At 39.1% G+C, this 15,217-nt stretch overlaps 2 protein-coding genes across 3 annotated transcripts; both read left to right on the plus strand.

Moving 5' to 3' along the window:
- The first annotated feature begins 3 nt into the window (after nucleotides 1-3).
- Nucleotides 4-2,912, plus strand: pigv (phosphatidylinositol glycan anchor biosynthesis, class V). 2 transcript variants are annotated; one of them, XM_076971697.1, is made up of 3 exons: nucleotides 4-371; nucleotides 798-1,964; nucleotides 2,255-2,912. In XM_076971697.1, the coding sequence occupies exons 1-3, from the start codon at nucleotides 330-332 to the stop codon at nucleotides 2,546-2,548; spliced, it is 1,503 nt and encodes a 500-aa protein (XP_076827812.1). In that variant the 5' UTR covers nucleotides 4-329; the 3' UTR covers nucleotides 2,549-2,912. The 2 variants fall into 2 exon arrangements, with proteins under 2 accessions (XP_076827812.1, XP_076827811.1); XM_076971696.1 differs by having other exon boundaries at nucleotides 10-416.
- A 764-nt stretch (nucleotides 2,913-3,676) lies between these two features.
- On the plus strand, nucleotides 3,677-13,531 carry zdhhc18a (zDHHC palmitoyltransferase 18a). Its single transcript, XM_076971698.1, is given in 10 exon segments — nucleotides 3,677-4,613; nucleotides 4,887-5,047; nucleotides 6,893-7,042; nucleotides 7,381-7,518; nucleotides 7,869-7,920; nucleotides 8,393-8,495; nucleotides 8,685-8,794; nucleotides 8,995-9,097; nucleotides 10,711-10,923; nucleotides 10,925-13,531. Coding segments are annotated over 10 exon segments (1,464 nt in total). The 5' UTR covers nucleotides 3,677-4,374; the 3' UTR covers nucleotides 11,120-13,531.
- Nucleotides 13,532-15,217: the final 1,686 nt, after the last annotated feature.

Consider the following 15,217-nt stretch of genomic DNA (forward strand, 5'->3'; position numbering starts at 1 on the left):
TAAAAATAAATACATTTGTAGTATTTAAACAACCTATTTACTTAAAATATAGTAAACGAAAGGCTTTTCAAATCGACGTGTATATTTTAGACTTTTATTTTGACATTTTCGTAGTAGATGCGCCGGAAGCAGAACACTCGAAGCGGACTTGATTTCAAGTGGTTGTTTTACTGTTTGAATTAACGTAAGGTTTCATGGTCATGTGGTGTTTTATACATCTCTAATGTTTAAGTGGGGCTTGTTTAACCTAAACGTATAAATCCTAAAAGTAGCATGCTAAGTTGGCTAGTTAAGGTCCCTGGAGCAGTTGGTTGATACCTGCGTCAGTGATGCTGACATCAGGACGTACGAAGCTGGACATACAGATACTTGTACGATTTGCTATTTTTACACGAGTGTTATCGCTTGTTTTACAGGTATGAGTGTTGCGACCACTTTTTGTATCGCTATGGTTAATTTGCTAGTATACTGGCAAGCTATTCTGAACAGACCAATGTACATCCTCTGTTTTCATTTTGGGATGTAGATGAATCTGGTCAAGCACTTCGAATAGCATAGTAATAGCAGTAATAATATAGGCCTACTATTATAAATACATTTAGAAGGTAAAAATAATTAGCACCCCAACATCTCTTAGCTGTAAGTAGCCTGATTCGCCAGACGATATTGTCTTCATTCATGTTCCTGTTTTTGTGCGCCACCTTGTGTTCAGACTAAGTACCGCAGTTATGAGGTGCAGTATGTTGAAATAAGCAAGTTAGAAACCATGTATGTTTGTTTCTTTGTTTCCCATTTAGGCTGTGCTAAATGCAATTATTCCTGACCATGAAGCAGACGCATTTAATCCTCCCCGGACGGAGAAGCCACTCTTCTTGGATTATACCACTGATGTGCTATTTGGTGGCTTGGGTCGCTGGGATGCAGAACATTTTCTCTTCATCGCAGAGTATGGTTATGTGTACGAGCACAATTTTGCTTTTTTCCCCCTGTTTCCTCTGGTCCTGTGTTCAACAGCGTCTACCTTGCTGTGGCCCCTGAGTCCCTTTCTCACGCTCCATGGACGTTTACTACTCGCAGTGGCCATAGCTAATACCGCACTGTTTGTGCTAAGTGCAGTGTTGCTGTATGGACTGAGTTGTGTAGTTCTACAGGACCGGAGTCTTGCCCTCCTCTCAAGCCTTATGTACTGCCTCACACCAGCCAATGTTTTTATGTTAGCAGGCTATTCAGAAACCCTGTTTGCGACCCTCACTTTTGGCGGTCTGTGGTTTTTGGAGAAGGGCTTCACATTTGCAGCATGTCTTTTTCTAGGTTTAGCTACTGGTGCACGTGCCAATGGACTTGTGAACGTTGGTTTCCTACTGTACCTTCCCCTGCAGAGGAGTCTTACCCAGGCCCGCGTCCTCCCCACAGGGTCTGCGTGGCACAGCAGATGCAGTCATTACATTCTGGCCGCGTTGAGGTATTTCCTCACATCGGCCCTCTGCATCACCGTTGTTGTGCTGCCATTTGGACTTTTCCAGCTTTATGGGTACTACAAATTCTGCAAACCATCCGTGAATCAGGTGCAGGTTCCTAATGAGCTGCTCAACCTTGCTGCCGAGAAAGGGTACCGAGTCCCAGACGCAGCGGCGCCAACCTTAAGCTGGTGCCTGAGGCCCATCCCAGTTTTGTACTCCTACATCCAAGACGTCTACTGGGACGTGGGGTTTCTCCGCTATTTCAAGTTGAAACAGATACCCAACTTTCTCTTGGCACTACCTATTGCTACACTGGGTGTGGTGGCATCATACACGTACGTAAAGGCTAATCCACTAGTTTGTTTGCATCTTGGTCTGTGGGAGAGGAGAAAGAAAGGAACAGAGGGAAAACCACCAGCAGACTTCTACAGCCCCAAAGTGTTTGTGTACATTGTGCATTGCTGTGCCTTGCTTATATTTGGCATATTTTGTATGCACGTCCAGGTAAGTTTTTCCTCAAACTGCATGTGATAGTTTAGATTACATTACATAAAAATTAGGTATCTTACGGTTATTGCACTGTCAACTGAATTTGTAACATTAATATTTGCAGAATGATATTAAAGATCTTTGTGATGGAAAATATATACTCTCCATTTAACATATACTGCTAAAGACATTACAGTTAAATAACTATTTGAACAATTCATAGCATAGCGCTATAAATTGTGGATGAATATAGTCCGTGCTTGCTTATAACGGGTCATGCTAAACTGTGTCGATGTTTCCACCAGGTGCTTACCCGGTTTCTAGCCTCCTCTTCACCTGTGATCTACTGGATCAGTGGCCACTTTCTTCTATGCAGTGAACCCTCATTACAAAAAGACAAAACCTTTGCCACAGGCCAGCCACAGGACAACCTTAAACAAGGCTGTATTTGTTTCTTCCTGCACATTAACAATCCTGTCACTCAGCTTCTTATGCACTGGAAGACATGCTCCTTTCGCACACAATGCATTCTGGGATACTTTGTTTCATATTGGTTGTTGGGGTTAGCTCTGCATTGCAACTTTTTGCCTTGGACTTAATGTAAATTATTATTTCAACTCTATTCACCCACAAAACACTCCCATGGCTACAGTGTCTCGTCTCAAACTTGGTGATTTTTATTGGTCTTTGGCTGCACATGATGTTTATTTATAAGTGGATTTGCATACAAATAAAGGTATTTTTTTTAAGAATTGCAAAATACAAATCTGTCAAAACGGTGGGACTATTTCTTTGGATACTTGAACATATGTTTTTAATGTTTAAATTAAAATGTTTGTTGAAAATATATTTAGCATTGGATAGCACAGGTTTAGGCATGCTAAACCAGTCTCTGTATTAATATTAATTTGATTGAGGAAAACTGATGTAAAAACAAAATTGTTTTATCAAATAAAAAAAATATAGTTGCATCATGTTGGTATAAATGTTTGATTTTGTGCTCCTAAATAAAAAATTTGGAGTAATTTTAGCTGCTCTTTGGAATAATCTAGTCCTACCGAATTATCTAACTAGGCATTATTTTTTTTAATTAAATGTTCACTAAAGACTTAACAAAAATTGCATTAGCCAATTCAAACTCAAAATTAAAACCCTCTTGTCTCAGAGTCTACATTTTGCTGTAGGGCTACTAAACATAAGGCTGGTTAGGAAGCCTGTCATCTTAAAGATAAAGTCCAGTTTATTTAATCTGAATTGTATCACATGGGTTAAGAGAATACCTCCGAGCTACACTGTCGATTATAACGTTGTTTTGGCGCCATCTAGCGTAACTAAGAAGCTATGCGTATAGTTAACATTTGTGTGTACGTTTACCAGACCGATTTACAGAAGTGCTTTGTAATCTTTGTTGAGATTAAATGTGTTGAAACATATCCTCATACGAACATAAATAGGTAAAAAATGCTATCAGGCCTTGACTATAACGTGGAAAAAAACTGAAACCTGAAATTTTATAAGAAAACCTGCAAGAATTAGAAAGCAACATCCCATCTTGTAGGCACTCCCAAGTCCTTACACATTTGAAAATCAAGATTTTGTCACTTTGTGACAACATACAATTTCTCACACAGGCTTAGAACACAGGTTTAAACAATTTTCTGCAGTATCTGTCTAAAACATGCACTCGGATTTAGAGCAAACGTTTGTTATTTGTGTCGCCAACCTGTCAAGACGCCTCCAAAAATACACCGAGGAAGTGATGCAAGGCGACACGAACCTCCTCGTCCAGCTCGCTAACTCCCTCCGACAGTGAACCACATCTATATTTCATAGGCGAACGAGTGGCGTATGACCAAAAAAAAACTAACTCAGATCAACTCTCGTACGAGACTTTAAAACTTGACTTTTTTGTCGTTGAGTTAGGCGAGGGATGGTTGAGAGAGGCCCACGGCGCCTCGTAACGCAGCCGGGGCGGTAGGAGAGACACGGACGCCGGAGCCCAAATGGAGGCGGCGGTCAGATAAACTCCAGCTGCTATGGACTAACGGGTGATGGGCTCAGATAGCTGACCAGACCGCTAAATGGTCGGGATAAATGGGTTATGGTCGTCCGGGTAGTTGTAGGTAATTAAACACCGCGGTGGACGTCGTGTTGTTTTACTGTGGGCCGTGCCGTTTATTTTACTAGCGTGTGTGATGTGACACGTTAGCACGTCTGTAGCTCGCTGACTAAATTGTGTGTGAACGTCTTTAGTGAACAATAACTAGATAACTGTAGCTATATATTCATCTAAAAGAGTCCAGGGACGTCCTCCAGATGGGTTTCCGTCATGAAAACCACCACAATTTAAGAAAACGACCTTTAATTTAAGTAGTTTGGGGTGCATGTAGCAGCTCAGATAAAACATCGCGGGTGCTGAAGTACAATGAAAAACTGTGAATATCAACAAATCGACCCCCTGGCGCTGGGCACGCCGGCCTCCACACCAGCAGACACCCGGTGTGTCCGCCACAAATGTCCACGTCCACGGAGGAAATGGGAGGTTTTTCCCGGGAGGAACCGCTTTTACTGTGACGGGCGAATCGTGGTGGCCCGGCAGTGCGGTGTGCTGCCCCTGACTCTCGGGTTAATAGTGTCCACCAGTGTTTTATTCTTTATTTTTGAGTGAGTAATCCACTCCTCGCTCATGTTAAGCATGTTCGTGTTGATTGTGGTATTTCAATGTTTAATGCATAAAAAAGTTGTCTGAACAATGCTAGATTTGATTAACTTGAGGAATATTTAAAAAAATCCAACATATAATGTCATGTATTTGTCGAGACGGTTATATCACCAAAGACATCAGTCTAGTGACTTTGTGGAGATTGTTGTCTTTTAAGCTACTTTGTTGAACAGTGATAGTACTGACAATTGAACATCTTTTTTTCCCCCCAACAGTTGCCCCTTTCTGGTTGCTCACCTTACTGTCTGCATCCCACTGATTGCTGGAGTGCTGTTTTTATTTGTGGTTATCACCCTTCTTCAGACCAGTTTTACAGATCCAGGGATCTTACCAAGGGCTTTACCCGAAGAGGTCGCCGACATTGAACGGCAAATTGGTAAGACCTTTGAGAAGTTTGAACTGTTATAATTTTTTTTTTTAAATTAGCAGCTGATTTTATTGCCCCACCTTTGACTCATATATTTAACTTGTCCTTAGTCTCTAATACCATACCACCTATTTGGAAATCTGCCCAGGTTACTCCTTTGTTTAAAGGAGGTGACCCCACGATCTTAAATAATTATAGACCTATTTCCAAGTTGTCTGTTCTGGCTAAAGTTCTTGAGTCTCTTATTAGTGATCAGCTAAAGGATTTTTTAAATGAGAATAGTATTTTGTCTGATTTTCAATCTGGTTTTAGGAAAAAACACAGCACAATTACAGCAGCACTTAATGTTTTTAATGATTTTATAGATACTATTGATAACAAACAACATTGTGCGGCCCTTTTTATTGACTTGTCTAAGGCTTTTGATACTGTAGACCATTCCATCCTTGCACACAGATTATCTAAAGCAGGATTGTCAGATCATGCAGTTGGCTGGTTTAAAAATTACCTAATAGGCAGAACACAGTGTGTACAAGTAGATGGCTGTACTTCCAGCTTACTCACTGTACAAAAGGGTGTTCCACAAGGGTCAGTCCTGGGGCCGCTTTTGTTCATACTTTATATTAATAACATTAACTACAATATTTGTAATGCAAAATTTCATTTTTATGCTGATGACACAGTTATGTATACTTCTGCATCCACACCTATCCAAGCTCTCAGTCAGTTACAAGTTGATTTTAACATTATACAACAAAATTATTATGATTTAAAGCTGGTTTTAAATGCTGATAAAACAAAAGTTATGATGTTTTCAAATTCAAAATCTAAACTTTCAAACCTGCCTTCAATTATTACTGCTCAAGGAACTCAGATAGAACTTGTTCCTACGTATAAATATCTAGGCATTTTACTTGATAGTTCTCTTTCTTTTACTGCTCAGATTCAGCAACTTGTTAAAAAATTAAAACTGAAGTTAGGTTTTTTCTTTCGAATAAAATCATGTCTCTCTTTTGAATCTAGAAAGAGACTGGTTTCTGCTACATTTATATCTGTATTAGATTACGGTGATGTTTTGTATATGCACGCCTCTTCTCAAAGCTTACAGTCTCTGGATACTGTCTATCACGGAGCTCTGAGGTTCATCACCAATTTTAAATCTCTTACACATCATTGTATGCTGTATGCGCGTGTTGGATGGTCTTCGTTGTATGCTCGTAGAAAATATCATTGGTCTATTTTAGTTTATAAGTCTATTTTAGGTCTACTCCCATCCTACCTTCTGACCTATATCAGTCAAAGGAGTATTGATTCTTACAATCTACGCTCCCAGAATCTTTTTTTATTGTCTGTTCCTAAAGTTAGAACTGAACTGGGAAAAAAGGCATTTAGGTTTGCAGCTCCATTTACTTGGAATGAGCTACAAAAAGACTTGAAACTTAAAGATCTGGTTTCTTTGGGCTCTTTTAAGAGGATGTTGAGCAACTTGGAGGTGGATGCTTCTAGTTGCAAATGTTTTGACTGATTAATTGATTTGACTTATTGTCTTGATTCTATGTTCTGATGTATTGAAAACTTGTTATTGTCTTTATGTATGATTGTTTTTATTGTAAATTGTGAATGTACTGCTGCCTGTCTTGGCCAGGACACTCTTGAAAAAGAGATTTTTAATCTCAATGAGGTTTTTCTGGTTAAATAAAGGTTAAATAAAAAAAAATAAAAAAATAAAAATAATTAATTTTCCTTTTCCTTTAAAAATATGTTGTTTACATGTAATTTTAAACAGATCGGTATATATTTTCTCTATATATTCTTTGCATTTCTGTATAAGCACAGTGTATTTGTTCCTCTTAGATAACTCTGGGTCAGTTTCATACCGCCCCCCACCTCGGACGAAGGAAATCATTATAAATGGGCAGGTAGTCAAGCTCAAATATTGTTTTACCTGCAAGATGTTTCGTCCACCCCGTACTTCACACTGTAGTCTGTGTGACAACTGTGTAGGTAAGACCATACCTTTACATTTTTTTGCCTGCTACCACACCTCTACTCAGAGGACTATTAAAATATTTTTTGTAATTATGCAGCGTTCATAAAAGAGGACACACAAACATGAGTAAACCAACAGTCAGGCTAAATAACAACAAGATAGCAAAAAATAGAAGCTCTTAATTTTAACCCTAGAATTAAAAGTGATGACCCAGACATGTACAGTATTATAATTTTCTGCCCATGGTCAGGTCTTTCTTATTGTTTAATAAATCAATCAAAACTATTAATTGTATTTGTAGCATAGAAAAATTGTAATGCAATGAATTGTGCATGTTTGTTCTCTAAAACAGAGCGTTTTGACCACCACTGCCCATGGGTGGGGAATTGTGTTGGGAAGCGCAACTATCGCTTTTTCTACACCTTCATAGTCTCATTGTCCTTTCTCACTTCCTTCATTTTGGGCTGTGTGATCACACACCTCACTTTACGTAAGTCATCTTCAAATACCATGTCACTAACTGTAACACACACACGTGCACTAGGGTTGGAGCATTTTTTAATGTTTTAATGTTAAACAGCTATATTGAAAATGTTACTGACCTTGGCCTCAAGGAACTAAGAAAACGTTCAAATGACAGTGTAGTGTACATTGAAACTGCTGCTCTATATTACACACCTAAGCAATGGCTGTTGTAAGATTACCCAACTCATTTTAAATGTGTCCTATATACTGCACCAGCTCTATATCTACCCTGATCATAAATCTGCAGTTTTGCACTATAAACTTGAAGGTCACTTCACTGCTTTCTGAATAATAATTTCTACTACCCACCTACAGGATCACAGGGTGGTAAAGGTTTCATACAGGCCTTACAGGAGAGCCCAGCCAGATATCCTTTCTGTCCATGCCTACCACCTCATGGTCAGGCATTGACCATCCACCACTACCACACACATTCATCCAGTGACCACACGGAAGAAGCCTTGCTGTTTCTTTACAGAACTGCAGCCAACCACTGCTTCTAACATTCATCTCTGATTGCTCAGTCGTTCTTCTGGCCTGTAGGCTGCTTCTGCTCAAGACAGGCTGTCAGGCAGTGTACTCTCGAGGTTTTGTGAAGTCTCCTCAACGATATGTGCGTTTAAATGGCTAAACTTGTCAGCAGCAAAATATTCTGTTGGTCTGCATGGCTTAGCAGAGGACCCCTAGAGTTATTGGCTCGAGGTCAAAGATAGTCTTCACAGGCTCGGGTGTTTCAGAAACGTTTAGTCATTTTGTTGCTGTGCAGATTCATTCAAAGTGTTTGAAATTAGGAGAATCATTCACCTGTAACCATATTTCAGCCTTAACCCCTCCATTAATGTTGTGGAGCTTGTTGTTTGTTTCTTCTCCATCTGGTCTACTCTGGGCCTTTCTGGCTTTCATACGTACTTGGTTGCCTCCAATCTCACGACTAATGAAGATGTAAGCATTACCATATAATCAAGTGCTGTATTTGTGAAAAGATTTTTAATGCATTCAAGTAGGAATTGTGATTTATGTAGACTAGAAGTGTAACAGAATTATGAAGCACATAATGTCAGACCTGTCATTTAAAATTGGTATTTGTGATTAGAATGCAGATACAATCTTTCTGTTAATAATCCCTTTCAGATTAAAGGTTCTCGGTCAGCTAAAAGAGGAGAAGAATCAGGGAACCCTTATAGCTACAACAGCATTTTCCGTAACTGTTGTGCTGTGCTGTGTGGACCCATGCCCCCCAGGTCAGATATCACGGCCAGGTTCTTGGATGCACTTTGTTACTGACCTTTCACCAAAAGAGATTTTCAGTGTTGAATAACATCTGCCATTTCACTTTAGGGCTAGATTTAACCATCTGTTAAAAGTTTAATTCTGATGGATTATGTGGTAGAAAAACCACACAAATAGAATATTGTTGCAAATACTTTTGGTTTTCTTTCAGTTTAATTGACAGAAGAGGTTTTTTACCTCCGGATGTGATTCCTCGAAAGGTCACCTCTGAGCCTGAGCTCCATCCTTTCATGGCTAAAAACGACAACAACATGGTAAGAGTGTCTTCTGTCTCTGCCCCTGTCTGTCTTGCAGCCTAGATCTCCCAAACACGATGTGTCCGGCTTCTCAAAGTCAAATCGTTTATTTGGGATCATTATTTGAATATTAATGATCTATTTGGTATAGGTTCCCTTGGCATTTTAAAAATAATTTGTAGGTAATACTGTTAGATTTGTTCTCCAAATCCACTAAAACAACATTTCTGAAACAACTTAAGAAATTAGGATTTTCACACATGCATCTCAAAGGTTATACGTGAACACTAAAACACCATGAGTGGTTTTTTTTTTTGTGAAAGCTTTTATAGATGTTGTTGTGGCCATATAGTTGGCCTTGGCAATAATGTTGAAGGCTGTAAAAAAGTAATGAGCCCTCTATATCATATTTTATTGTGTGCTGTGAGATTGATCATTATTCTCAGAACTTTGACATAGCCGTTAGTGGGTGACCTTAATGTTCTTTAGTTGATGCATTTATCTAAAGAGAATCATGCCTAAATTGAGCAACGGAGTGTTAAAAGACACAGCTCAGTGGCCCAAAAGTGGCAGTTTCACTGTGGGGGTGGTTTGAACCAGAAGTTTTCTGATTCTGAGCCCTCTGACTCTATTTGTTTTTGTGCTTGGTTTTTTTTTTTGGAGTCACATGATCCAACAATCTAGAGATTTGAACAGTGCAGTTTGCAGTATGATGTAATGGGCTGATTTTAACAGGAGGACAACTGTCAGGACTTTGCTTTCTCCTGCACTGCCTGAACGCTGTGGCAGGTCTCATTATTTTGAAGGGTAAGAGTGTGTTGTTGGATGGTTTGCATGCACTCTCATCACCATCTTCTCTACTCATGGCATAACTACCATTTCCATCAGCTCAGACTTTATTTCATTTTCTGTGTATTCTCTTTTCTTAACTGTGTGATTTCAGCTAACATTCTGAATCTGTTTCTAAATTTGTAATGTGTGTATCTATGTATACATCTAAAGTAGTACTTTTTCAGGAAAGTAATGAAATGTTACTAAAATATACTACCAATGTTAATCTACATGGTTTAGATCTAATTGGATTTTGATGTAGGGTCATGCAAAAATTACATACATGTTCTTTATTTTCTTTTTTGTTTATATAGTCTCACACATTATATTACTTGTTTTGATACTCTTACAGCGTTGACCAGTTTCGTAACCTTTCCAAGTTTCCTCTATGCTCACTTTGAGTCATTCCAAAAGGTTCTGTCTGCAGGCACTTTTGAACTTGCTTTTGTGTGCTATTCATTTACTTGAAATTCTTTCCTAAATGTAATGTGGGTCATCTTTTCACCCCTAGTGATGCCGGGGAAGCCATTTACCATTCAAAGTTCTGCCTCTTCTCTAAAACACTCTCAAGTTCTTTGGAGGGCTTGCTTTGTTATAGTATATTCAGAAGTGAACCTAACCATATTCTATTGATGAAATGTTTTGGCTCAGCCGTTCCATGTGTTATTTTTGTGGTTGTTTTTGTTCCCATTTTAGTTCACCCTTGTGAATTTCAGCCATGCATCGTTGCAGTCTTCACTACTTATTTTCATTTGTCTTCTTTCACTTTTGCTTCTCTTTCCTTCCCTCATGGTGTGCAGTGCACACAGGGCCCTAAGAAGCTTCTGGAGACAGTTGCTCACTCGTCACTGGTCCACAGCAGCTGTACCCCATCCACACCCAAGACTGCCCTGGTGACCCAGGAATTCCCCCTCAGTAAAGTCTCGAGCGTGCTGTCACCGTCCAACAGGAGTTCTTCTACCAGCCACTCGGGACAACAGATGGACCAACCCGTGGACAAGGCCTGCTGTCAGGGAGAGAATAACTCAAAGGGCCACTCTTCATGCCCTTAAACCTCCCATCTGCTGTCTGCCCAGACCACCGTACTCACTTAGCCAACGCCCTCTCATCTATAGTGACCCTCCTGACGTGAGCTTTGTCCCGCCGCTGACAGCCTTGGCACAGTACCTGACAGGACACGTGTTTCTCACAATATCCGTATACTTCTAAAAGTAGCAGAGAAAGTAACTTAAAAAAAACTCAGGATTGTCTCAGGAGACATACCACCTTGGAGTTGTGGAGAACGTCAATTGGACCAATGTTTTTAACGCCTGTAGTTGTGGTTTTAGGATTAATCTTCGTACTCTTTTGTGGTCTTTCTCAAACTGGATAATGAGAAGCACATAACACATTCCATGATTTGTTTCTTCTTTTGTCTGCAGTGATCACAAGTGATGTTTGGTTTTGGACCAAGCTTGAGCCATATTTAAGCTTATGCCCATAAGCTTGCAGTCATAGCAATAATTCTTTTTCAAAAACCTGACTTGTATGAAGAAAATCTCATTTGGCATATCTAAGCATAAACAGGCCCCCATCACACAACCACAGAGAGAAAGAGTGAAACACAAACATGAATAAGTAATTTAATCTGTTTTTAATCTGAGTATAACACAGTGTGTTAAAGTATGGTACATGATGGTGTTAATGCCTGTTTATTAGGATTACTTAAAACTGTGATGTCCTATATTTCGAACTTTTAAATCTCAGCAGTAATACAAATATGGATCCTCCCAAGTCTCATGGGTGTTAGGGCGTGGACTTCTAAGCCTGAGGAGTGTGTGTTATTCTAGCGAGGAGAAGGGGTATGGATGAGAAGCTTTGGGGGACATGGTTGTTTTTAAGTAATCCACCACAAAAAAAACAAGGGCCAGATTTCTATAGTTAGGAATGGCCACAGTACACAAGTATAATGAAACTGCATCCTTGAACTATTATAAATCTGCATCCTGCAAAATAAATTACACTGGCTTTACAAATTTTCAGTGGCTTTTTACTGGGGATTTACTCAGTTCACCGTTGTGTATTTGTACTTATTAAACATTCTCACCCAAGTTTTAGAATTGCTGTCTAGAACACTGATGAACAATCTTCTATATTTATTTTGTATGGTTGTTAATGTTGGGCCTTTTTTGAAGTAATTGAGCAAGAAATGGTAATCCCAGTGTTGGACTGGTAAATTTAGGAAAGTAATAATCCCAGGAGATGATGAGCTGATGACTTGGTGGGGGGGGAAGGAATAATGCACACACTCTGGATATCAGTAATGGCTTGAACTGACTTTTGCCAGCAGTTTGTTTGTTTTGTAAACTCTGTTGGGGAATTTTACTAGAGGAACTTAACAGTGAGCTAGCAAAGTGAAAGCATGCTGGAAATTCAGTGCTTCCTTTGTCTTTCACTGAAGTAAACCGTCTTGATTTGTCATATGATTTCTAATGCGTGTTTTGTGCTTATTATATACACGGGGTGCAGTTTGGATGTTTGGTAATATTAATATTTTGAGAAGGTACTTGCACAATTTTGCTGAGATGGCAACAGGAATTTCCATTTAGTTCTGTGGTGATTTTAGGTCATTTTGTTTTGTTATAAGGAGTAGCATAAGAGTACCAGAGAAGCTAATGCGGTCATATTTCTGTAACTTTTGGTTTGACCAGTGTGTATGATAAACACCCTGTATCCCTATATAAAGGTGTTTCCTTTTGTCCCTCATAAGTAGGTGCTGTAATGAGGTGATTTATTATAGCCAGGGCTATCAATGTCACGTTTGGGTTTCCATGTATTCATTTTTAAAGCATAAGCCCATACACCGAGGTGTTTTTGTATATTGATCTACTAAGCTATACCAGCGCAAAATGAATTCAGCACTGCCAACCTTAAGTAAAAGACTCAAACTAATAAGTGTGTTTTTTATGTTGATAAAAGACTGTTGTTCACATTTTCTAGGTATACATGAAAACTGCATAAGCAAACATGACACATTTTTTCTCTACTGCTAAGTGTTCTCTTCGTCTGTATGACTAAATGTTTGCAAGTAGTTATGAAATCTTAAAGGAAATTTAATCAAAGTATCATGGACCAAGGAGAGTGGGCCAGGATTTCTAATAGGTCTAGAATTGTTGTGTAAATTGTTTAATATAAATCCACATTTTGAATGTGAAACTCCAGATACTATGACCATGTTCACCAGAAAATAAGGAGCAATCTTTGTTACTCAACATTGTTACTCTGAGAGGCTTTGTGAGTACATCCCTTTGCCACCGTCTAAATGTGAGAGTGGGAAGATTACGGTCTTCAACACTAGGTGGCACATGCGTCCTTCTAACAAACATGAAGTGATCCAGTTTGATCCAGAGTAGTGTTGGCCTGGTGTACCCCTGTGCTACATGGCTAAAGAATAACCTGCTCCTATACACTGAGGCTTTGACAGACATTGTAGAGCAAAAAACTGATCTAATATGTTTTTGCTCAAGCCGAGTGCTGCTAATTAGCCCTGGCTTGGACCATGATGCACTTGATTTGTTTTTCAGCAAATAGGTTCTGGCATCCACTGTTGGGGAAACTGGAATAAACCGTAAGCACAAGGCCTGTCGGGTCCCTACCGCGTGCATCTCATTATTACCCGTTTTCATTCGTTTCTCACTTGGTGGAGGAAAATATCAGTTCAACGTGTTTGCACAGGTGCTGACAGATTTCCTGCAATTCTTTGTGAATGTAAAGCTTTAGATTGGCTATAGTCTAAACTTTAATTGGCTATAAACTTTAATTGGCTATAGTCTAAACTTTAATTGGTTGCAAGAAAGTCTAATGTTCTATTGATGTGAAATGACCACATCCGTATCTGTATAGGGCGGCACTAAACATGCTTCATGTTCAAGCTTATACTCATCACAAATCATACAAATGATCTTCTTCAGGACTCTTGGCTATAAATTATATATGACTACACCTTATTGATGGGGGGAGGGGTAATTATTGGTATGCTGTACCTTTAAGTAAGCAAAATAACCTAATCTTTAAGAGCTCTGTTTACAGTTCCTCATACACTGATCCTGTTGCTAACATTTTGGACTGGTCTAGTCTTCCTGTGCAGTGGAGTGACATGAAGAGCACAATTTATCCCCATCCTCTAAGAACCAAACGGTGTTAAAGGAGGTGTGTTGTGAGTCTAAGTCAGCTGTCAGATATCCCAGAAGACCTAGAGCAATTCATTCGTTCAGAGCATGTGTTATGCATATTTGTTTACATACTTCATTTTTTTTCTCTCAGAATAAAGGAACCTTTTATGTTTCCATTTGAAAGCCATGTTACAATGTAAAACAAATGTCTGTTTAATATGATGTTTATGTATTACAACCATTCTAAACCTTCTGAAAATAAACGTAGGCTTTCTAAAAGTTCTGCACATCTTAAGGAAAGTCAGTGGCATCTCTAATCTTAACAAGTAGAGTTTCCACATCATTGTGCTTTAACAAGGAGAGCTTTGGCTGTCTTTGTTACTCCAGCTTGGCCATGTGTCATATATTCTCTGAATCATAGTTGCATATGATCTTACTGAAATCCCATTACTGGAGAGTTGTTGTTTCCCCTTCCTTTTGTAGTATAAATCACATCTATAAAGGGTTGTCTTTTGCCTGTGTGCACCATCTGTTCATTTGCTGGTTTTCCAAGGTCTCGTGAGCCTCATCTCCTTTAGTTTGTAGAACAGACATAACACATGACATTTGCAGCCATACTGATGATATTTCATATATCATTGGCATGGCAGCAAAAATCCACAAACAATCTTACCTTCTTTCTTTGGTGATATTATTTAAAAAACAGTGTCAAAATCAAATGAAATGCAACCAGAGAGGAATAGGAAGAAAAGAGGAAGTGGAAGGAAAACATTTATGGCGAGGTACTGGCCCAACACTAGTTAACTTTATACAACACCATGAAATACAACAATTATTTGTTCGTGTTTGTTTAACCACTGTCAGGACGGAAATGCTTACACGAAAGTATAGTAGTTGTATAATGAATTCCCATACAGATATGTCTTTTTAAAGTGAACATATGCAGTATTTATGTATTTGCTACTGCTGCAAGCAGCTTTAAAGCCACCTATAGCAAGAAATACATGAATGTCTGCTGTAATCTCCTCAGTCTTTCAACCTGTTGGACACAGCCAATGAATGAAGGTATATGTGGGTCAAAGGTAAGCCGCAAAGCAGAAGGCTTTGCACTTAGTCGATTTGTCTCCCCTAACTCTTCATTCACTTGTAATAGGAT

This window comes from Brachyhypopomus gauderio, chromosome 13 (genome assembly GCF_052324685.1).
Source record: "Brachyhypopomus gauderio isolate BG-103 chromosome 13, BGAUD_0.2, whole genome shotgun sequence".
Taxonomy (NCBI): Eukaryota; Metazoa; Chordata; class Actinopteri; order Gymnotiformes; family Hypopomidae; genus Brachyhypopomus; species Brachyhypopomus gauderio.

Bases quoted from the DNA above. Each gene is read 5' to 3' on its own strand.
- pigv (XM_076971696.1), top strand. From the start codon at position 330: ATGCTGACATCAGGACGTACGAAGCTGGACATACAGATACTTGTACGA. The intron at 417-797 runs GTATGAGTGTTG...TTTCCCATTTAG, and splicing joins TGTTATCGCTTGTTTTACAG to GCTGTGCTAAATGCAATTAT. The intron at 1,965-2,254 runs GTAAGTTTTTCC...TGTTTCCACCAG, and splicing joins TATTTTGTATGCACGTCCAG to GTGCTTACCCGGTTTCTAGC.